Source organism: Ciconia boyciana, chromosome 3 (assembly GCF_034638445.1).
Source record: "Ciconia boyciana chromosome 3, ASM3463844v1, whole genome shotgun sequence".
Classification (NCBI taxonomy): Eukaryota; Metazoa; Chordata; class Aves; order Ciconiiformes; family Ciconiidae; genus Ciconia; species Ciconia boyciana.
The window spans coordinates 123,632,772-123,655,595 of NC_132936.1; the positions used below are offsets into that span (position 1 = coordinate 123,632,772).

At 46.1% G+C, this 22,824-nt stretch overlaps 1 protein-coding gene across 5 annotated transcripts in view; it reads right to left on the bottom strand.

Moving 5' to 3' along the window:
• The window catches only part of BMP2 (bone morphogenetic protein 2), a 103,309-nt gene that overhangs the window by 25,042 nt on the left and 55,443 nt on the right, over positions 1 to 22,824 (bottom strand). For 3 of the 5 annotated variants that reach the window (XR_012041749.1, XR_012041750.1, XM_072857470.1), the window contains exon 4: positions 728 to 862. Coding sequence is in view for 1 of the 5 variants with exons in the window: in XM_072857470.1 (XP_072713571.1) it covers positions 728 to 862 (135 nt within the window). In the remaining 4 variants the exon portion in view is untranslated. Of the gene's footprint in view, positions 1 to 726; positions 863 to 14,675; positions 14,795 to 22,824 lie in introns of those variants that run through there. The other 2 variants (XR_012041751.1, XR_012041752.1) reach the window with 2 other exon arrangements.

Below are 22,824 nucleotides of genomic sequence, written 5' to 3' on the forward strand. Positions count from 1 at the left end.
ACAGGGTGGAAATAGCCAAGCCGCTGGTTCGCAGCGTTGGCTGTAAAGACCTCGCACGCAGCCGATAGGACGAGATGTGCCAACAGCCCCAAGTCTGCAAGCACACAGTAGCTCCACGGAGTACTGAAGGACCACAAGACCAGGCACTGACTCAGTCCACGGCAAGCAGGCATCTCCCCAGAGTGGGATGAGATGGGAGTAGTAGCTATGTAAGATGTTTTTGTTTTTTCCTGATGTTATCCCCATTTTCCCAGGTCCCAGCTTCAGACAGCCGTCTGCCATCCGCTTTGGCCAGACACCGAGACGCTAGCAATTGGCTGGCGTCACTGTCATGAGCAAAGGTACAGGGCTATGAATTGTCTGAACCTTGTCAGCCTTTTCCCGCAGTGATTTTGCATGGTGTGAAATAGGTTGGGACTCAGCGAATGGTGCTCTGGCTGATCGGCCCGCTGCCAGAGGAGGATTTGTCCATTATAGTCTCACTTGCTTTTTGGGTGTGGCCTGAAAGGGAGGGTTTGAGCCAATATTTGTTGGGGTTTTTCCACGCTTTGTTATGAAACCCTTGGTTTTCTCATGCCTTGATTTTTGGAGTCTATGCCTTAAAAAGCAATATGGCAAGTGCCTAGATCCAAGGTAACGCTTTCCACCTGTTGGTTTGTAAACGCTAAGAAAAAAAATGCTGTATTTAACTATATTTGAGTGATGGGGAAGCTGTGACGCGATTTACCTGAGGTCAGGCAGTAGTCTGAAGCAGGGGCTTGGAGCAGGAGTCAGACTGCCAAGGCCCTGAGCAGCGTGCCAGGCGCAAGCAGGGCTCCTCCATCCCTTCTGTCCTTTCCTGGGCTTGTTTCCCCTTGCGCTCCTAGGGAAAAATGAAAGAGGGGAAAATTAAATGCGGATTATAAACTCCAGTGTCTGTGCTAGGGCAGTCTGCAGCCAAGTGAAAGGTGGCTGAATTTGGTCCGGTATTGGCTGCTGATTCTTAAACAACTTCTTGTCACAGAGTGAACTGCATCAGAAATCAGCCCGAGAGCTGATAGCCCCCAGCTCTGAGTGAAAACAAGGGCCACCGTTCCTAATCTGAGATTTAATCAGTGGAATTTCAGTTACCAAAAAGCCACAAGGGAAGCCTGACATATTTTTATATCTTGCACTAGTCCAGTGAAAGCTGCATCCGAGAGAAGACAGAAATTATACGTGGGTATGAGATCTGTGTGATACCCTTTTTAAAGCCTTCGGATGATCACATAATGCACAAACCAAAGCCATGAGTGGCTTCCTTATTTTATGTACGGAACAACGCCGTTATCAGTGAAATTAAGCCCGTGCATCCCACCTGTCAGTGGGTTTGCACAATGGGCATGAAGGGGGCCAATCTAGCAAGGCTTATAAGAGAAATTTTCATTTCTGTACGTACTCTTAATAGGTGTTAACGCCGCGTGGAGGAGCTCTGCTCATGGACTAGGACTCTTGTGCAAAATAATTGTAGAGTCATGAAGCGGAGAAAATATTCTCATCCCCACCCTCAGGATGGGTATGTCTGTGCTGCAAACAAACCCGAGATAGAGATGGCTTCCAGCCAGCCGGCGTGGGGCAGCGGAGGCTCCCTGGGAAGCCTCAGCCCCAGAAATCTGGCCGAGCGCTGCTTCGGCACACGCTGAGCTTCACGCTCCCGGGGGAGCATTGCACCGATATCTGAACTGTCATTAAGTTAAAGCCAGCAGAAGTAGCTTTCCATTCACACCTTCAGTTTTCATGTCAACGTGCCATAATGACACGAGGCAGCAGATGGATGCAGACCGGGAAGAATATTTGGACATATTAGGCAATGGGGATTGGTTCATTTGGCTCACACACCCCCACCCTTACTCCAGCGGAGAGATCACGAGTCAGTGTCCACGGCCACAAAGGACCAAACTGAAAGCTTCTCCTAAGTGAGAAGCAAAATGGGCTTTGCCCAGGTTTATTGAACATTTTATTTAAACCACCGCCTCCTGTCCCAGTCTGCAGAACCTAAACCCTGCTATTATAAATTACTGCTCCGATTCTGGTTGGGTTCAGTCTTTCTGCTCCCTCTCAGAGACAGAGCTGACACCTTTCACCTCTGGGGAAGGGTTGAAGGACAGGCATCCAGCTGAAATCCCACGTTACCAGCTAGAAGTAAAACATGCCTTTCAATCAGCTATGGGACGTGTTTCCCAAATGCTCTGGTGTCTCCGGTCCCCTCTACTTTGTCTGTGAAACTATTACTTTGCATAATAGAAGGGAGAGACACTCCGACCATCTGGTAGGCAACGCCATGTATAATTTAGGTTGCTTCACTCACTCTCCCATCAACAACAGAAACGTAGCTTCCTTCTTGTTTCCCTTGATCTCTTAGAGGCCCTTTGCTAGAAATGCAAGGTCAAAAGCAGCTGTGGGGGAGTAAACTGTATCCTGAACTGGGCTGCAGAGCTTTGAGGGACGCCTCTGCTTGTGGGTGAGACTCCTTTACAAGCCAGCTCATTTCCCGATTCTGCGTGAGCAAAGGGATAAAGAACTCGCTACATCCCAGTCAGGAGAGGACAGCTGGTATCATCACATATGCAAATGCCCCCTTCCCCTCCAGGGGAACCTGGCTGCCCTCCAGCAAAGCGTGGGGACTGGGATCACATCATCTGGGCACCGAACTCGGGGGAATCGCCGCCAAGGTCAATGTCACCGCAGTCAGCCCCCCACGTGCATCCAACAGCGCGACTGTGAGGGAGGTGGACGAGTCCACTCATGTCCAGCGTGGAGAGAGCTCCTGGGGCCGGCACAGGAGCTACATCATCCCCCAGGGACCCCTCACCTTGGGGACCAAGCCACCTTTTCATCCCCACTGGTGGTTCTCTTAGAAACCTGCACCAGGGAAACTACCATTTGTTGCTATTCCTCTATGTCAAGAGGAGTATCTCAGGCCTCTCCAGACCCGCACTCCTATGTATCCACTCTTGGAGAGCACAGTCAGGTGGTTAAGGCCCTGATGCTGAAGTTTATGGCTTAAATCAATGGGATTATTCATGAGTTCAGAGATAACCATGTGCTTTTAGACTTGGCTGGAATGGCGTCTAAAGCTGACAGCTGGGAGTCAAAAGCTCTGAGTCACCACGTCCCTCCTCTCCTTCCTGTGTGACCAGTCTACCAGTGTCTGCTTCCTTGCCTGCCGCATAAGGAGGATGACAGTTGCTTTTATCTGATGGTTACTTTCAAATGGCCCTAAAGGCCTCTTCTGGTCTGATGAAAATTCAGTAGAAGCTGGACTAGCGTGGAAAAGACAGGAGGACTTTTAACTAATGAAAGCGCTGGAGCTCAGGAAGGCAATTACATCCTTTCTTCCTCCCCACATTCCCACACAGGTTAACTGGCGATTGCTGCAAAATCTTCCACGGGCAGAGAGGAGTGGGAGGCCACGCAAAGGCTGAGACGAGTCCCTCTGAGCCGGTGGAAGGCTCACGTGGGGTGGTGGTTTGGGTGCCCAGTACAGCAGATGGTTATGCTCGCAGGTTCCCAGCAGTGGTTACACCTTAAAAGAGGCCCCGTTCAATTAAAAACCGTGACCTTGATTCTGCAAACCTCTTCTTCCCATATGTGGTTTGTGAAACAAAAACATGCACAAAAACTAGAGAGAAAGAAAGAGACAAAACAAGGGCCAATTGCATATATTTTACGCCCCAATATACCATAAGTCCCCAGGGAAGTGACTTTCCACGTTTGGCACGTCCAGCTCTGAATAAAAGATGATTTTTAAATGTAGACTCCATCGATTCTCCTACTGTTCCTTTCCAGTGCCAGCCAGTACTGCTCTGGGATTTCTCTCCCCTGGGCCTGGGCGCAGCAGGCAGGGCAGCATCGGCTCGCGGCACACGGTCAGTGCTGAGTTTTAGGAGAGACGTGCTGCCCCGGGTGCAAAAGGCTGAACGGATCGACGGCACCTTTGCTTGGTCGAGTTGTCCCTTCGGCACCATTCCCGGCAGGAGAAGTTGCTCTTGCAAGCCTGCTTCAGTGCACCCGCGTTTTGGGGGGGAAGCTGGCTTTGGTGTGCCTTTAAGATAGGCTAGTCTACACCTCCCTGTTGGCTAACAAGTTGAATAGGATCATCTGCTTGGATAGTGTGAGAAACCCTGTGCAGCGCAGCGTACAGCTGCTCTATCCGTGTGAATATGCAGGCTGAAACCCTGCAGAGAACTGTGGGTGTCCTCCCAGCTGCCCTGTGCTTTTGCAGGCATTTGTAAATACAATTGCTCTCACTTTCCATTGATAGAAATCAAAAAGCAATTAAGAATCAAGCTCTTCAAATTGATAGGTCTCCTGAATTTGAAACATTTTTCATTCTTTGGCTGGTATCGCTGCCTAGATTAGATTATTTTTTTAAAGGGAAGATTAAACTAAACAGTATTTATGGTTTAATTATTTGAATGACTAAGAAGCTCCAGCTTTATTTTAACTTCACAGAGGACCGGGAGATGTTTCTAATGATATGTTTTACTCGCATAGCATCTTTCATCCGAGGATCTCAAAGTGCATTTCAAATAATTAAATAATCCTTGTACCTCTCCATGAGACAGTTATTATCTCTGATATTACTGATGGGTAAACAAAGGCACAAAGACGTCAAGGCACAAACAGTTTTCCAAATATTAATTAACTAATTCTCGCACCACTCCGTGAGACTGTTACTATCTCTGCTCTTACCAATGGGTAAACTAAGGCACAAATATGCAAGCAACTTGCCCGAGGCCATGCAGGTGAGTCAGTAGCAGAGCTGAGAATAGCGTATGACCAGTCTAGGTCTTAGCTAATTGTTTCTAGCAAGTACTCCTGACAACGGGCAATGCAAGCCCCTGCGTGAAGCACAGCTGAAACCAGCTGGGTTTCTGAAAAGATTTCCTTCAGTCTGTCTTCACCCATTGGAGATGACATTTGCCCACATTAATTTGCAGCGTCTTTTGAACTCGTCATGACTGGCGGAAGCCAATGTAACTGCGATGAGAAATGGTTGGTTTAAAGTATCTGGGGAGTTTTGAGATACTCCGGCGACGGTGGCTGTCCAGCAGTATGCAGTTTTTTCTAGAGTTTATCCCTGTACCCATCCTGTGTGGCATTCTCAGGCCAGGATTGCCCCAGGCTCGGCCAGGCACAGGGTGCCACACACAGAGAGCGATGCCGACACTCCTCTCTCCTCCGTCCAAGCCTGCAGCCCTGGAGCGAGCGTGTGCCCCAGGGCAGCGGCGTGCGAGCAGGGCTGGCCCCAAGCGTGCTAACACGAGCTGCTGTAAGCATGCGTGTACTCCCCTCATTTATCCACCTTCCTCCTTTGGGACGTGACAGGGTGTTATTTTTAAGGGTCCATGCAAGAGGTCTCTGGAGGAACGTGGAGACCCTGCAGGCCAGGGCCCCTCACCAGCCCAAATCACCTTGCCTCCTTGCACAGTCCATCAGCTCAGACTTCAGCATGCGTTTATCCCGTGGAGCAAGGGCTTTCTGTCCTCCCCATGTGGAAGGGAAAAAGCGAAGAACCCGAAGGCATTCTCTGCCCTGGGGAAAGGTCTCCCCTTTCCATCCAGCTGTAGCGATTCTCCACGCAGGCACCTGAACCCTCACCACGCGCACATCCCAGCTGTGCTATTTCAAACATGGGCTTGGCCTCATCAAATGCAGTCTCATTTCCACATGAAAGGGCTGGAGGAATATGAAGCCAGCTCATCTGTATTGATAAGAATTTGGCATTACTTTCCCCCAATTATCTAAGCTTTCTGTGTACGTTAATCACAACGCACAATCCAGGAGGGGGGATGTGTCTTCTCAGCTGTGTTCCCCGAGCTCAGGCAACAATCTGGCGGTGTTTTTTTGTGGGGTTTTGTTTTGGTTGGTTGGGTGTTGTGTTGTTTTTTTTTTTCTAAACTTCCTTTTTCCAGTTCCACTCTGCTAGAGTCTGATTGTCCCTCCCCTCTGCAATTTGGATGCCTCACTCTTCTTGCTACAGCTCTGATGCAAGCGCTCTGCTGCCCTGTTTGCCAAACCTGGCATGAGCACCCACTGCTAGTCTAGACACCAGTCTAACTGTAGCGCTAATGCTAGGGTTTAACAGACTGATCTCGGCATTTGTCATAGCTCTGCCCACGGTCATCGCTTTGATCTTTATCCTTGAAAACCACAGTCATTGACAAAGGTAAAATGAATTTCTGTCTTTGAAAGACTTTGATGGCATTCCCTTGTTTTGTTGTGTGTTTTTTTTTCTCCTCTGCCTTGCTCTTCCAGCTGAACTTCATCATAAAGCTTCTGATTACAGCTGCAGCTCCAGGACCAGATAGAGTTCATGCTTTCTTGCTTTCTACCGTACGGCTGTTTAAAAATCTAAGGGGGAAACCCTGGGACACTTCTTCTGAGACAAACTGCCAGTGAGTGTAATGTAAACTTTAATGGGAATCGGAGACAGAGAGCCCTCAGGATTTGGTCTTGTACCTTCTTAAAAAAAAAAAAAACAAAACAAAACAAAATCATCTTGAATAGGGCCAAGTGCCAAAAGCAGGAGAGAATGAGAACTATTTGGTATTAGATTTCTAGTTTGAAATCTGCAGTCTGCCAAGTACTACTATTTGCCTTCATGTAGTACCTAGAGGTTGAACTGAGACAAGGGCCTTCTATTAGACATTGTATAGACACGTTGTAAGAGATTGCCTCTGCCTGGAGGTGTTCATAATTTAAATAAACATGATGAGCAAATCAAGTGTTACTAGCTCCATCTTCTAGATGGGGAAGTGAAGGCAGGGAGCGTACGCACCTTGTCCAAGGTCACACAGGGGACCTGAATTCATTGCAGGGCTCCAGGTTGCCTTTACGGCGGTGATAAGGTCGTCTTTGCTGGTGAGCTGTTGGCTCCAAAGTGATGGCTGGGCCACCAGCGCACAGGTAGACAGCGGTGCCTCTTGTTTGCAACGATTTATGATGCTTTGCGCTGCTTCGAGTTGCAGGGTTTGGCTCACTGAGGGGGAGTGCTACAGATCTCTTAGCAGCTCAGCCTCCGCTAGAGAAAAAGTCAGCAGCTTTTCAGCCAGACTTTTGTTTTTTTCATAAGGTTATAAACACCAATTTTGAGACGTCTTATCCCTTTGAATTTACTGGAGGACGCGATCTACATGAAGGACCCTGAGCGAGGTACTTCCACCAACCTTGATGAATTTCAATGAAAACAGAAGCGGGAGGTCCTTCCACTGGGCCCGGAATAAGAGCAGGAATTTAAAGCGCTTGAGTCTAACATCGTGCACAGTGTAAAAGTAAATAAACTCAATAGGGGAGGCTTTGATTACGGGATATACACAGTGTGTCATTTGGACATCTGTAAAAATCTTCCAAGGACTGGGGGTGAAATCCAGGTTCGTTGAAGTCGATGGGATTTTTGCCACGGATGGCCATGGGGCCAAGCTCTCTCCCTAAACGCTTGCACGGGACTCAGCAGCTGCCGGAGTGGAGGGCAGTACACCGGTGAATTACAACAGCTCGGGGAGGAGAAGTCCAGAGGACTTACTGATGGTAGCAACTCTGAACGCGCCAACAGTCATGTCCCGTCCCAAAGCCCATCCAGAACGGCGTGCAGGGTATCCAGCTCCTAGCTAGGAGAGGCCATTTGTCAAAACGGGTTTTGTTAAACAAACAAACGAACAAATCTGCCTTCAAAGTGACTGGCTCAAAACTGGAGCTGGCTGAAAATTTTCCTGTTGTCATATATAAATATCACATAAACACATATACACACACACGTAGCTGGCAACTGGAAAACTTTGGCTATAGGTAGTACGTATGTTTTAGATAGAAAGATGTATAGATAGAAGGAGTATATACTCACATAGATATATATTCCCAACATCCATAAAATTATATTTTCCTGCTTTTTCCAGCCACTTCACCAGCTGATTCACAGATGCCAAATGTTGACACAATATGTTAAATAGAAATGTTGACAGTTTCCCATGGAGAGTTTTCTGCAGTCTCGGAGAAGCTCTGCTCAACATTTCTTTTGAGATTCCAAGGAATTTGATTAACATTGTGCTGTTGCCCATTCCTGACTATTCTGACTTCAGCCGGGACTGGAGGAGCACTTGATGAGTAAGGCTCTTTTGTTATTTACAGCCTCATCAAAACAATGAAGTAGCAGGAATCTCCTTGGAGAGCAATGTATCACAGCGTTTTTCAAGACAATTTCCAAATCAAAGATGATTTCCAAGGAACAGCAAGGGTGTAATCCTGGAGCCAATCAAGCCAATGGCAAAAATCCCAATTTCTGCGTGATACTCTTAATGGAGCCTCTGAAATTTTGGAGCTTCATATGTTATGGCTAAAAGGTCCTGTCCAAATTCAGCATCTGTGTGCCTTACAGAGGCATGACCCTAAAAAGAAGTGATGAAAAATGTCTATTTTAAAAACAAATATCCCTGTTTATAATGATACCAAAGGGAAAATGAAGAATTCAGTACTTAATACTGACACCTGCCACTTACAAAATCTCTCCACCACTAGAAACAAATATCTGTGAGAGTTTGGAAAATTTTGGTCACTCATTTTTTCCTCCTTTGCTTCCATTCCACTCACTGGTACGTCTGTCCAGTAACAGCACTGACATTGCTAAATGTCATGAAGTGAAGTTGAAGTTTCTTCATGTACTAGTTTCTCCCTGTACTAGGCGAGATGGCAACAGGAACAGCTATAATTCCTACCAAAACAAGACAAAAGAAGTATTTGCCGATGCTTTTGGATATAGTTGTTCGGTCCCAGGCACAGAGATTAGTTAGAGTACCCATAAATATCACTGTCATTGAACTCCGATTTCCAAGTTCTTTGCTCCAAACGCCCACCGGCTGTGAAAACCCATCCGAACTCTGGCTGCTGGGCTATAAACTTCTGGGCTTTGCTCAGTTCTTGGCGCAATGACCGGGGGTCCCCGCCAGTGCAATCGGGAGAGCATTTCAGGAGGGGAAGCAAGAGGCACATCCCATACGGTGGATCACCCAGTAGGAGAATGCCTTCATTGTAAATCATATGGCGCAGGTGACCCCCTCGAGCTTCATTCCCGTTGCCACAGCCTCCAGTCACATCAGTAGGAAGGGGTCAGGCCTTAGTGCGACAGAGCAGGTGTGGAGGCTGGCAAACTACCCAGGGCAAGTATCATAAATGCTCGGGTCAGTTTTTACTCTTCTCTGCATGCCTCTGTTGGAAACCAAGCTAGACAGATTCTTGGTCCCAATAAATATGGCAGTTCTGACACTGTCATGTAAGAAAAATCCAGTTTCCCAGAGAAAACCTCAGACAAAATAGCCAGCCCAAGATATTTATCGCTTTACACTATGTTAATGCAAACAAAAACAATCCACGCTACAATAAATCCATTACTGAGTCTTACTAGAACAAACTGATACTCCCACATGACTAATTTCAAGCTGGAAGGGTTTGGGTTTGGTTTTTTTCTATTAATGCTTTTTTGTGATGGAGAAAGTATTTTTCAATTGAATGAAAAAGTTTGCCTCCAAAAACATCCAGTTTCATTGAAAGATTTAGAGGTTTCAATAAGAAAAAACTAAGACCAACAATTCAATTATTGCCTGAGTGAGAGATGTCTTTGGTATTTCCCCTCTCCCCATCACCTCAAAAAAATAAAAAAGTAAAATATTAACTGAAAGAACAAAATCCATCCATGTCATCAACATTTTTAATGGGGGAAAGCAGTAGTCCCTGGCTACTTCCATCATTTACTCCTTACGCTTAAATCTGGTTTTGATCCAGCTCTAACCGCCATCGGTGGCTGCTCTACCCACGGCAGCAGCACCCCAAAGCCACGCAGGGCTGGGCTCTGACTTGGGCTCAGACTCCGAGCAGACCGCTGCAGCTCAATGCCATGTATTAATAAAAGTAACAGCAATATGCTTAGAGCTTATTCGTACCTATTTAAACCCCAAATTAGTTCGGCTGAGCTGGAAATGCCACCACCGACGATTCTGCTAGTGATGTATATGAATGCGCAGAGCAGGACTCGGTGCAGTCAGACGCGTGCTGGGCCAACACAGGAGAAAGTCCACTGGATTTGCAAAAGTCAATAGAGCTTAGCATCTTGGGGTAGAGAAAAAGCACAGCTGAATGGCACCATTTAAGCCTCAAAGGAGAGCCCAAGTGCCAGCCAGCACAAGGAGATAAGGAGCACCCCGGGAGAAGGGTACAAAGGTAGCACTGATGAGCAGTGCTTGGCTTTGCTCCCACGAAGGTCCCAGCTGGGTCCTCTGTTAACTTTTTCTCAACACAGCATTATTGAGAATTATAGCAAGCTACTCGATAGTAATGCCTCCCCTCCACAGACCTTTCACAAGAAAATATAAGTATTTGACATCCCTGGCATAAGCAAGGACAGTCAAAGGCTCTGTTGTCGTCTTTTATAAGCCGGAGAATTTGGCTATGAGTAGACAAAGGTCCCCGTCCAGCAAAGCATGGGGGTAGTGTCACTCGTGAGTAAAGTGATGCACGAGCCTGCAAGATTTGTCTAAGCAGATCTCTGAAGGTGTGTCCTGGGCTTAGCTACAAGAGCCTCCATCTGGAAATCCAAGTAATCGGTAAAAATGTGTCTACTCTGAATTTGAAAAAAATTATCTGTATTACTACAAGGGGAAATTCTTCTTTATGACTGTTTCATTACCAGTATCCTTTGGAGCTGAAGTTCCTGTGCACACACGCAGCAGCCAGATTGATCAGACAACCAAATCTTAAGCGTGGCAAAGTTGTTCCCATTCATTTCTCTGTTTATTTTCAATTTCCCATCCTATCAGCTCAAATGAATTCAAGGGGGAGGAGGTAAAGCAACTAGAACAGGCAGTCTTTAAGGCTGCACTGAGTAGAAGGTAAGAAAATATCATAAATTTTATTTCATGCCTTCTTGCCAATTGTTAGAAATGTGCAGTCCATATGAATTCATATAACAAGGAGGGAAAACCAATAAAGATTTTGTGGTCTTAACTATAATGAATGTAGTTTGATATAGAGTCTGTTTTTCACTGCATGGCAAAATGAATCATAAAATACTGGACCTTGAAACTCCTGCATTTTTTAACAATAGCCTGGGGACAGTTTACAGTGTAATGAATTGTAATTAACCCACCTTCAAAATCTTTTATGAGTATTTTGCCAATTAGCTTCGCATGCTTGCTAATGACTCATGGCCAGCGCATGTCTTTACAGAGCAGGCTTTTACAGCACACGCTAGCCTGTTAAGTCAGCAGAAGTATGCAGGACGGTGAGGTAGACACAGGTAAGACCCAGCCAGTCCTAGCAACCTACATATTTCAACATTCAAAGAGCCCTTGCTGTTCTCTCAGACCCAAAATAACTGTAATAATGTATAGCAACGTCAAAAGGCTTTGGTTTCCGAAGGATTGCGAGGAATGCAAAGGGCTCAAGTCCTGACATCTGTTGTTACTTAGTACTAACATATATAATGCTGCTAATTGCTGAGCCATCTTTGTTTTCCTTACTTAGCACTAGGGTTAGAATTATTTTATTTTTGTGGTTCATGGCTTCCTGCCACTTGCAACACAAAGTCCACTCTAAAGAAAATAAAACAACTACCAGGCTGCCTACTAACAGTGTGTGGAGGGCTGGGGGTTGTTTCTTCTCCCTCGTCTGTTTTTGGTTGTATTTTGTTTTGTTTTGTTTTTTAATTAAAGACGAGTAAGAAGAGACATGCCCCAAACAGACCCAGCAGAGCTGGGACCTGACCAGTGTCACACCAAAAGGCCACATGGGCCAGTATCCCGTCTCCCAGTATCCCGTCTCCCAGTATCCCGTCTCCCGGCATAGGCAGGAGGAGATGCAGGAGGAGGCAACTCGAGGAGGAGGTTCAGCGCGATCCCTCCCCTGCTGTACCCTCCTTGCTTCAGGCAATCCGTGGTTTATGGACTTCCCAAAGCAGAGGCTGCCTCCAGACCAGTGTGTTTTAACAGCCACCCATGGATCTATCCTCCTCAAATGTTTTTGATCCCTTTCTCAAGCCATTTATAACTTTTGGCCTCCGCAACATCCTGTGGCAATGAGTTCCACAATTTAATTATGCTTTGTATGAAAAAGTACTTCCTTGTGTTGGTTTAAACCTTCTTGTGTGACAGCGTCATCGGGTCCCCTCTAATTCTTACAAGAAGCAGTGAACGACCAGTTTCTATTTGCCTTTTTCTATGTCAATCACGATCTGACAGACCTTTACTGTACCTCCTGCTGCTGCCATCCCTTTCCGCCCTGAAGCCTCCTCATCTGCTTATTTTTCCATCTTTATGGAAGCTGTTGCCCATCTCTCCTCATCCTGAATCCTTTCCTTCCTGTGCTTTCTAGTTCAGCTCAACCCTTCTGGAGCTAGATGGAAGAAAACACACTACCATGGAGATGTAGTTTCATCGAGGAGTGCCGTAATGACGTTTTCTGATTTGTTCCTGCCTCTTTGCCAGTTCACTCTTAGTGTGATAGTTGCCTCTTCTGATGGACTTCAAATGATATTTGCAGAGGCCTCCAAGCGCTCTTTGCTAAATGTTACATTTAGGGCTCGTCTACGTTGAAGTATAGTTAGGGTGAGTTTTCTGCATGTGCTCTGCTTTTGTTGACACTGCACTACATCAGTCATTTTATTGCCAGCCACTCAGGATCATGAACTCTTTCGGCAGCGCTTTGTGGCCAGATTTAGTTTTACAACGCTGAATAATTTGCATCATCTGCAAAATTTCTCATCTCACTATTCATCCTTTTTACCGGACTATTTATGAATATGTCTGAACACTATCAAATCAGTATTTGAACGACCTCAGTTCTAAGTAATGCGCAAAAACCTCTCTCTTGCACAAAGATGTGTGGCAGACGTCCTAGCCAAAGCCTTGAGGGGACTCACCAGTAACCTCCCACAATAGTGAACAGAGCTTTATACCCAGCTTCCAAAAAGACAGCTTTTAACTTCTTATAACTTCAGGGAAGAACTTTCTTTTCTCATTTCTTATCATGAAGCCTTGTTGCAGACAGTTTCTAGGCATTTGTGTTTATTGGCATGACTCTCCTAACTCCTCTGAGCATGTTATCAATATTGAGTGGGTAAGCTGGAGAAACCAGTGATAAGAAGACCCATCTGGTGTGTCAAGTATTTCATTCCACGGCCAGGGATATGTCATTTGTCGGCCTATTATTTTTAATAACTATCAGATCATCTGTCCCTGATGATCATGGTTTCTCTGTAAACCATGCAGACCATCAAACAGAAGGACCTCAGGTTGGTAAGAAAGATTCAACTACACCACCACCTTTTTTTGCCAAATACAGAATCGCTTCTGTCTATAGGTGAGCTGCACACCTTTTGCACTGAATTCCTATAGTTTATCAGCCAAAACAACAGGATCTGTCCCTAATGCCCTACTGCAAGAGACCACAGCATCCTGAACGGTGGGCTTGGTTTGATGTGCCGACGCAATACCTATTGCTGCTCTCAGCTGCCCTCCTCTTGGGGAATTCTCAGCTACACCGAGAATCAAGTTCATCTGAAATCGCCCTGCTTGCACAGGAGATTGTTCTCTTTACTGTAGTCTGGTATAGATCCAGTTCTCCTGGAGGATTAACACTCACAGCAGTGTGAAACCCCACGGGGCAGTTAGCGTTGGCAAGCCATTTCCTTGTTTCACAAAATATCGCCGCTCCTCTGTTGTCCCGGATCATTCTCACTCTCCCGTCAGTCAGCTGTCCGAGTGGTTTAGCAGGAAGGGCCAAACTTGTGATAAACTTAACCCAAGACTTAGCTTGTGCCTCATCCTAGGAAGCTGTGCATTTGTGAGGCGTCCCTGAGGACTGTGACTCAGGTCTCCCCTGGCTCTGTTGTGGTGCAGGACCTGCCATGTGAAGTTATCATGCGTTTCTGAGCGTTACCCCTCTGGGCATTGTTCCGTGCACCACTTTGCACCTGGAAAACCTGTTTGCAGGACATACAGGTAATCCGCTGCAGAAAATTGTATCACAAACATGAGAGCCTGGCGCTTACAGAGAGTGGAAGTGGAAGGGGAGCCAACCCGTACTGCATGAATTGTACAATTCTTGCTGTGAATCTTTGGAGTTGAGCAGCACATTTGGACCACAACTTTTTCCAAAGAAAAACTGCAACACCTACATATTTCAGAACTGCACTGATCATGCTATACTGACCTTAATTGCAATTGCAAATTTTCAACCTGTTTCTTTCTCTTCTTAATTCAGTGGGAGCTTTGCCTGTACTGTGCAGGACTGGACCATCTGTATATGTCCAGGTTATGGAAAAATATTATTTCTGTACCAAATGAGCTCAATATGTTCCCAAGCTGTATTTACAGTCCTGTATTTACAGTCCTGTATTTACAGTCCTGCCTACTTGTACACATAGCGTGGACTTTTCTTCACTGGGGGCCTAATCCTGAATCAGTTTAGTCAGTAGGAATGCTGGCATTAAATTCAATCAGAGCAGGATAAGGCCATGTGTTATTTTAGCCAATCATCTAACATGCCACAAAAAATGTGTTGAATCATTTATTTTTTTAAAAAAAGAGAAAAATAAAACATATGGTTAGATAATCAGTGGGAATCACTAGACACCTACACAGGAGAGTTGCAAGCATGGAAATACTCACATACATATTTGGTGTTACACCACAGATTTCTTGGGTGGGTTTTTTTGCCCTGCTACACCGGTCTGGACAAATAATTTGGATGTTGATCACTCAGGTAATGTAATCCGAAATCATGTCGCCTGTGTTGCAAACAGAAGTGAAGGAGAGAACATTTCATTCCTGTCTAACACAAAGCGAAGTTCACAGCTGAGGCATGTCATTCCAAGCGACACCATTGCCTGTAACACAGCAAAGCATGGGGAGGGGGGGGTGCCTTGAAATTATTGCTCTTCTGCCAAGGAGCTAAGGCAGGGCTATTTTTTTTTTTACTTTTTTTTTTTCTTCTCACTGACTCTAAAGCATAAAAGCAAGCAGTGTTCCTATGCTGCAATAGAAATTGCACAACCCATTCACTCTATGTAACGCCAACGTACTGCCGTGCTTGGAGCCATTATTTTTATGCACGGTTGCAAAGAAAGGGAGGTCTAACGTGCTAACTGGATGGGAGGTGAGGGAGGTGCAAAGGACTTTCAGACTGGCCAGCTAAATTTTCCCAGCAGATCTGTTCTGCTGCTATGTCTGTCTTTCATCAGCTGCAGGACAGTGATCTGAGATCGAAGCCAATCCAGGTGTACTGAAGATGGGCTAATGCTTACATCCTATGGAAACTCTTAAGACAGATGAAATCCCATCACTGATTAACATCTCTCTTCTTTATCTTCTTTAGCACTTAGCCTCTAAAACTTGGTGGAAATTCGAAAGACTGGAAGTGGCCATTGCATCCTTGAATAAAATGCTGTCCATTTTACAACAGGCCAATTCATGCATTTGTCTGTAAGTTCCACAGTGGCTCTTTGTTTAAATGCTCCCTCCTTATTGAGGATTATTCACTAAAGCCTCTTATTCTTGACATCACCCACGGTTTAAAAAAAATACTTTCTCCGTGTTGACAAGCTGTATATGAAGCAGCTCCTCAAGCCAGGGCAGCACAGTGGCTCCCCTTGGGTCGGTAACACTCAAATAAGGACAGTTATTTGGGGGGCTGCGCTGTTAGTTAGCCGCTGTCGTCCTTGCGTGATACCTCTGCCTGCTCCTTGGTAAGAGAAAGGTACGGGGCGGTTTTGAGGATGAGCAGTTGCGCGGGTGCCTCCCCACACAGGGGCACATTTCTGCCCTTCTCCTCTCAGAGCCACCTTCGGTTCCCGCCCGCTCCCCACATCACGCACGGGCGGGCTGAAATCAGGCCCGGCAGGAAGGCATTTTGGGGGTGCACGGCTTGTATTTACGCTCACGGAAGAGCGTTACAGCACCAGGCACTTTGATGTCACCCGTGCCTTAACCTCTCCAAAGGATACCCTTTCTGAGCAGCCCTCTGGCTAACCTGGACATTTGAATGTGATATAGACAAATACAGACAGCAACTTCTCCCCTCCGTTTCCCCAAAAGCATTTCATTTCTTTGTTGTTACCCACATTCTTTTGGTCTAAGCGTGCATTTCTTGGGCAGAAACATACTTTTTATACAGTCCTTACTTTTTCCTTGGTAAACAGTTTTTCTGATGTCCTTTTCCAAACCAAGAGACACCTGCTAAGAGCCCACAGGCATGATCCCTGTTGGGCCTTGCAGCTTAAGCAAGAAAAGGTTCCCAGCAGTGGAGTGTTTGTGCTCGCTACCACCAGTAGTTAGAAAGCCTGTCTCTAATTCCAGCCGAAGTCCCTCCGTGGCAGTTTATATTTTCACCCTCGTACCACTGCACCCCTTTGCCTAAAGAGCTCTTCTTCACCTTCGTTAATTTTTAGCTATGACATATTTATAGGCAGAAATCTCAGCCATTGCTTTTCTCAGCTCTTCCCTCCCAGTCTCCTCTCCCAAGACAGGCGCGCCTGCCCCTGCCAGCTCATCAACACACTTCTGCTATTGCTCCTGCTTCAGCTCATCTTTCTTCTTCCTTGGTGAGCAAAAACGTGCACCGTGTTGGGGCCGAGCTCTCATCTGTGCCTGGTGTGCTGTCACTCTCTCATCTGTCCCCTTAGACTGCACTTCCCTTTCCACGGCTACAACGTAGCTGTGTCTCAAAGTCACCCTGTGATCGAAGCACACCAAATTCTTCTTCCTCCCTGAGCAACTCTGAGCGCACGGCTTATTACAGAATGTTTTCTTAGTAACATTACCCAACTTTGTGGTGATTTGCATTAGCGACGGGTCTGGGCTCTCTTCTCCAGAAGAGCCAGGACTTTGCCAGCTGACGCTAACTGAAGCACCAGCTCTCGGTATTCAATACATTAGGGGGGAAAGAAAAAAGTAGCAAAATAGAGGCTGAGCTACACCGTATTCTGATAAGTTATAGCAGTACCAACCAACCCAGGGACTTCTGCTGCCAACTCGGAAACAAGATACGAACCAGAGCGTTTCTATTTTTGCATTAAAATGGAAACAGGTGGGAAGGACGCGTGGAATTTATCAAGCCAAAGAAATACTTTTTTTCGTGTTAAAATTCGAATGGAATGGAAATTATAATCTTCCAGTGTTACTGTGGAGCTGCAATATTGGGTTTCCCCTTACTCAGCCTTTAGCAGTAAGGAACCAGCTGCAGTGGAGTTGGAGTTTTGGAGTTTGCCTCCTAAGCCAGTCTAACTCCCTCCTAGGTCTGCCCTATTTTGAATTATTACACCACCTGGCACAGGGGATGTTATTGACTCTGGAGAGAAGAGTCGAGTTTTGCAATAATTTTTTTATAGATTGCTAACTGAAAAATAAGAACAAAAATGAACTGCTGGATAGCAGAAACCAGTGTTTTTTCACTATTCCTACCTAATTTATTGCAGTAACCTCCACTCCCACACTAAGTTAGGTGCTTTGGCTCATCGCAGGTATTTACTGTGTGTCAGCACCAAGCCAGTGGGGCGGTGGAGAGACTGGAGCCACACCAGGGCGATGCATTTTGAACCAGATTGCTCCCACCTCCGTGTCAGAACAAGTGCAACCGGAGCTGCCCAAAACCTGAGAGAAGTGACCCAGCTGAGGTGGAGTGTGTTCCTGAGATGACTTACTAAAGTAAAACCCAAATCCGAAAAATTTTAAAAGAATGATGACATAGTATAAATGGGACAAACTTTACCATGAACACTTGGTAATTCATTGCTCAGAGGGCAGGACCATCTGCATCACTGGTTGGACAAATAGGTAATAAAATGGATTGACAGATCCATAAGAGGCTCTTGATTGCCGTCACTTACCCTTAATTATTTTTTAACTGTTGCCAGTAAATATCCCTGACTCTGTAATTATTTTAGAGCGGGAAAATGTTTATTGATCCAAGTACTGAAAAGGTTGCTATCAACATTGCACTAGACTTTTTCATCCATGTGCAATCCCACTGAAATCAAATGAATTTGACTAACTGCATTCGTTCTGCTCAGCAAACAGCCTATAACCACGACCAAGGTCTGTACTAGTGAAGTGTCCGGTGTGGCCCATTTCACAGGACTACCTAACTTCTGCAGTGTTACGTGCCACAGACGTGAGGACAGTGTGCTACTGGCAGTAAGCTCCTGGTCTAAATGAGCTTAAAAATGGATTCAAACATTTCTCCTTTTCTCAAACTGCTTATAAGCAGCTTCTTTGCATTTTTAATTTGAATGAAGAACACTTTTCTGTTAAGGTTTGGAGGGTTGGGGGATAGAGATATATATATATATATATAATTATTTTTTTTTTTACCATTTCATGCTTCCTTGTGCTTCTTGGTTTGAGGCAGAATCAGACAGCCAAAGAGCAAAGTATTTGCAAAAGCTCTATGGTTGAGAGGTCTTTGAACTCCTTAAAACCAGGAGGAGATGAAAAGCTCACAAGACAAGTTGCTCTCTTGAGGCTCTCAGCCCAATTACCAGGAACTGAAGCAGGTTGAATGCATTCGGGGGGGATGGACTGAGGGAGGAAACATTCAGGTACCTTTCAAATAGGCAACCAAACAATCTGAGGTTTGCCTGTCACTTGTCTAGACACATGTTTCAAAAGGGAATAAAATAAAAGAAAGAAAAATACCCTGTCTGGGAATTCTTACCCTGTGATTGTTGCACAGCAGAAAAGCTGGGTAATTCTCTTCAACTGAATAAACATAGGAGGGAGTCTGAGAGCAATTTGGCTCCAGAGCAAATATTGTTACCGAAGTCTTTGCACCTGCAATGGTCAGGGAAATGATAATACACCCTCTCCACGTCTTCCTATCCCACGCTTTGGAAAGCAGCCACGTAGTATCTCACGTTTGCCACAGCATAAATGTTTGCGAGGGCAGGGCTTCAGGCTGGTACGTACCCTGCTGGTACGGTTACAGCGCGCTCCACAGCCCTGTCCCGCGAAACCCACTCTCGTCTCAACCTCGAGTAAATCTGAGACCTCTTGAGAGCAGCTCTGCTGCTGCCGGCGTCCCCGCAGCACCGCCGGCAGCCGAGGCAGGTCGTGAGCTGGTACTGCACCAGCTTTGCACAGCCCAGGCCAGCGTCGCGGTGCAACTTCGCCGAGTTTGTCACAGCATTTATTGACAAAGCCGGTTAAAAAGTTAACGGCTTTGGCTGCCATAGCTTCTGGTACCGTTCTTCCAGCATAGGCACAGATATCCAGGAAAAACACACTTTTCCTAGTATAATACGACTTGCCTTGGACTAGGTTTTCTTACTGGTACAGCATCAGGAGCAAGGAGGGTTTAGTCCTCTAGTGAGGAAGCGTCCCCATTCCAGCTGTGCCCTCAACCTGCACCTTCAGCAGCAGCGGCACGCTGGAGATGGGAGTGTGGCAGCTCCGGTCCCACCGAGACCATGGCAGCAGGAGTCGGGAAACGGGGAAGATGGCTCAATCCAGCCACCAGGCCCTTCAGCTGGACCCGCAAGCCAGGGGCACATCTGGGGACAGAAAAAGGTGAGCTTATGCTCCTTGCACAGCACAGGGAGGCAGGGAGGCATTGGATTGCTACGACGGGTGAAAGATGGTTTTTCTTGACTGCTTCTTGGGAAACATAGGTCTGTGCCTAGAGGATCGCAGTGCCTTGTCTGTCAAATGGAGAGCATTCCTATCCTCCCCCCTCTCTTGTCACACTGGTGTGCAGCTTAGTACAGCCACCCACCAAAAAGCAGCTGAGAGATGGAGCCAGCAAAGCAGAGAAACACCTGCACCGCCATCGTGGAGGGAGAAGGCCCCCATTTGGGTGATGAGCTTCGCACAACGCGGCTGAAAGAGAAATGAAAGGGTTGGTGTCAGACTCGCAGAGAGGAGCTACCTCCACTCCTGTCACTGATGGCCTCCCTGAACAGGGATTTGAGGACAAAGCAAATGGAAAGGATAAAGAAGAAATGAGATGTGGATAATGGTCTCTCCTGTTCCCACCTCAGACACGCTAACAATGGCTGACACCCCAAGACACCATCTCTCTGTGTGTGTGCGTAAATTTGAGTCCATCAGCACTGTGGCTGCTCAGCTAACAGAGCCTCAAGGCAAATAAAAAATAGGGGATAAATGGTAATATTGGTAATATTTTAAAATGTTTCTGCTGTAAAAGTATTTTTTCACTGGAGGAATTTTAGGCAGATGTGTAATTGCCTTATAAAGAATTCTTGCATTACACTTGGAGATTGAATTCAGTCCTAAATTACTGGTTTAATGCTGCTATTTGAAGATATTTGACTATATTTCCCTTAATTTTTAGTAACTGCTGTGCGTCTTTCTTGCGTAGAGAACTTTTCAAGTTATTTGTATTGATCAAAAGCACAGAAAAAAATGGGCAAGCTCTGTGTTCCACTGGAATGGTTTGTCCTCAGTACATCAAACTGTTAGCATCATAATTTGCCATCCTGCATCGCGCTAGCCGTAGAATTCAGCCATTTAGTCCTGTACAAAGCCCAATAATTTGCATTTAAAACAACTACCCCACACCTCTTGGCTGTTCCCCCCCTCTAAAGCCCTGCATCAACGACTGCTGCGGGTTTCTCAGGAGGTGAATGAGCCCTGGGCCAGCACACATAGTTCAACAGGCTACTATTGAGTTCGCTTCGCTCGCTCACAGCCCCCAAACTCCCGCACAGTAAAAATGAGTGTTTCATCTCCATAGGAAGTTTTATAGTGTGAGGAACTCACTGCATCACGCACTCACTGCATTAGAAGAGTGTTGGTTTTTTTAATTATACATATATACGCATGCACAGGGGTCCTGCGGTCATGCCTGGCCTGTGTTTTTGATAAGCTATAGCAATCGTTCTCCTCCATCTCTGGATCAGCAGGCAAGTTTAGGAACAGGTGACGACAAAGCAGTTTGGTCTCTCACTGGGAAATAAATGCTAGGTAAAGAAGAGAAAGTTTCACCACCATGTGAAGACAGCGACCAGATTATTAGGAAAGAGAACAAAAAGAGGAGACGACATGGAGTTACAGAGCCCAAATTCAAAGGAATTATGCCAATTTCTGTTAGCTAAGTAGCTGTAAAGACTACCAAATATTTCCTTAAGATGACTGAGCATATTAACTGGTAATTGTTAATATCTCTCCATGAAAATTAACCCCTTACAACAGCACAATTTAATCACTGCAAATTCAGATTGGCAGAAAGTGTTCTGGTTTTTGTATCACTTGACTGAGCTTAGTAAATGAAAACACAGGAGGCTGGGTGATCCTCTACAAAGCTTTTGGGACATGATGTGATCAGAAAGGAACAAGACAGTCTTGTGATTAGGTTTCAGTTGCAAGTTAGTCCCGTGCACTAAACCGGACTTGTGAGCTGTGCTACTGCCAAGCCCAGTTGTGCCTCGTCTTCACTGTGGTGGGTGATGAAACCCCTCGACTCCGATGACCGTAATCCCTCTTTGCCTATTCTGGCCATTCGGACAAGAAGAGGGCCTGCCCTGGCAATGTATGAATGCAGTGCCTGCAGCAGCACACAAATAATTCAGGAATGACCCTGAACAAAACCTGATGCTTTTTTGCTCAAATAAGGGTGACATGGAAGGCTCTCCCCCAAACCCCAATGCATCAGAAAGTGTTTTGCTCCTCTCACCACACTAACAGATCCAGTCAGCCCCAGTAATCTTACCCACCCTGGTAAACCCAACCATTAATTTCTGCTGAAGACATATTCCCACAGAGGCACAGAGTAAATAGCTCAAGCGTCCCAAGCCAGCGTCGTACCACTGCCCTAAAGGAGCAGCCCCATTAGCAGAGCCTCTGTTATATTCAACCCAGACTTCCTAACAGTATCACATCATAAAACCATCATGCATCTGGCCCAAATTTAAGGCACAGTTGGCAGCATTTGATACAAGAAAGAAACCAAGGACTGAATTAGTATCCCACGAGGTTGCTTTTTTTCAAGTCGCAGATGAAGTGCACAGCCATGTGGAGAGGTCCTCCATACGCCTACTACCCCTGCTCAAACGAAAGAAGGGCTGTCTAGGTTTTATGTTCTTTGAAAATACCACTTCATTACCTCCCCTTTTTTTGTTGCCAGGAGAGGTTAACGAAATTACTGAGGGATGAAACATTCTTGAAACATTCTTTCTGGATCATCAAACAGGATTAGCATATGAATTACACTGGGTGGTGCAGCACACCTAAAGGAGACTGGGCCCGCATGCTCACCTTGTCCTTCTCTTACGTTAACAAGGAGGAATCGCAGTACGTGGGTGTGCACACAGGCATGCACGCACACAAGGCTCGTTGGTCACTGACTTGAGTTTTTGGAGGGGAGGAAAAGGGAAAAAACCAACCAAACGAAAGTGCTTGCTCCTGAGGGCTGCCTGAACGATGGCGTTGCACTTTGCTGCTCCTCAGCGCATACACTGAGTCTTGTTTTCGGCAGAGGCTTGGCCAGTGCCGCTCCAGCCGTGCCACGAGTGGCACGCACAGTTAGAAATCCTCACCAACACATGCCCGAAGGGACCTGCTTAGCTGCAGGAGGGCCAGGTAAGACAGCAGGCCAGAGCTACATGCTTTGGAGAAGCTCAACTCTCTCTGGTCCTTTACCTCCTCTCTGGGAAAGTCCGTGCTCCTTTGCAGCATACTGATGTGACAACCAAGCAGTTATAACCTTCAGCAGGGAATAGCTTGGTCTGCCTTCCCCTATGAAAAACGGTGTTTCCAGCTCCCCACCAGATAAGCACTCTTCCTACTGAAATTTTTTTAACCCATC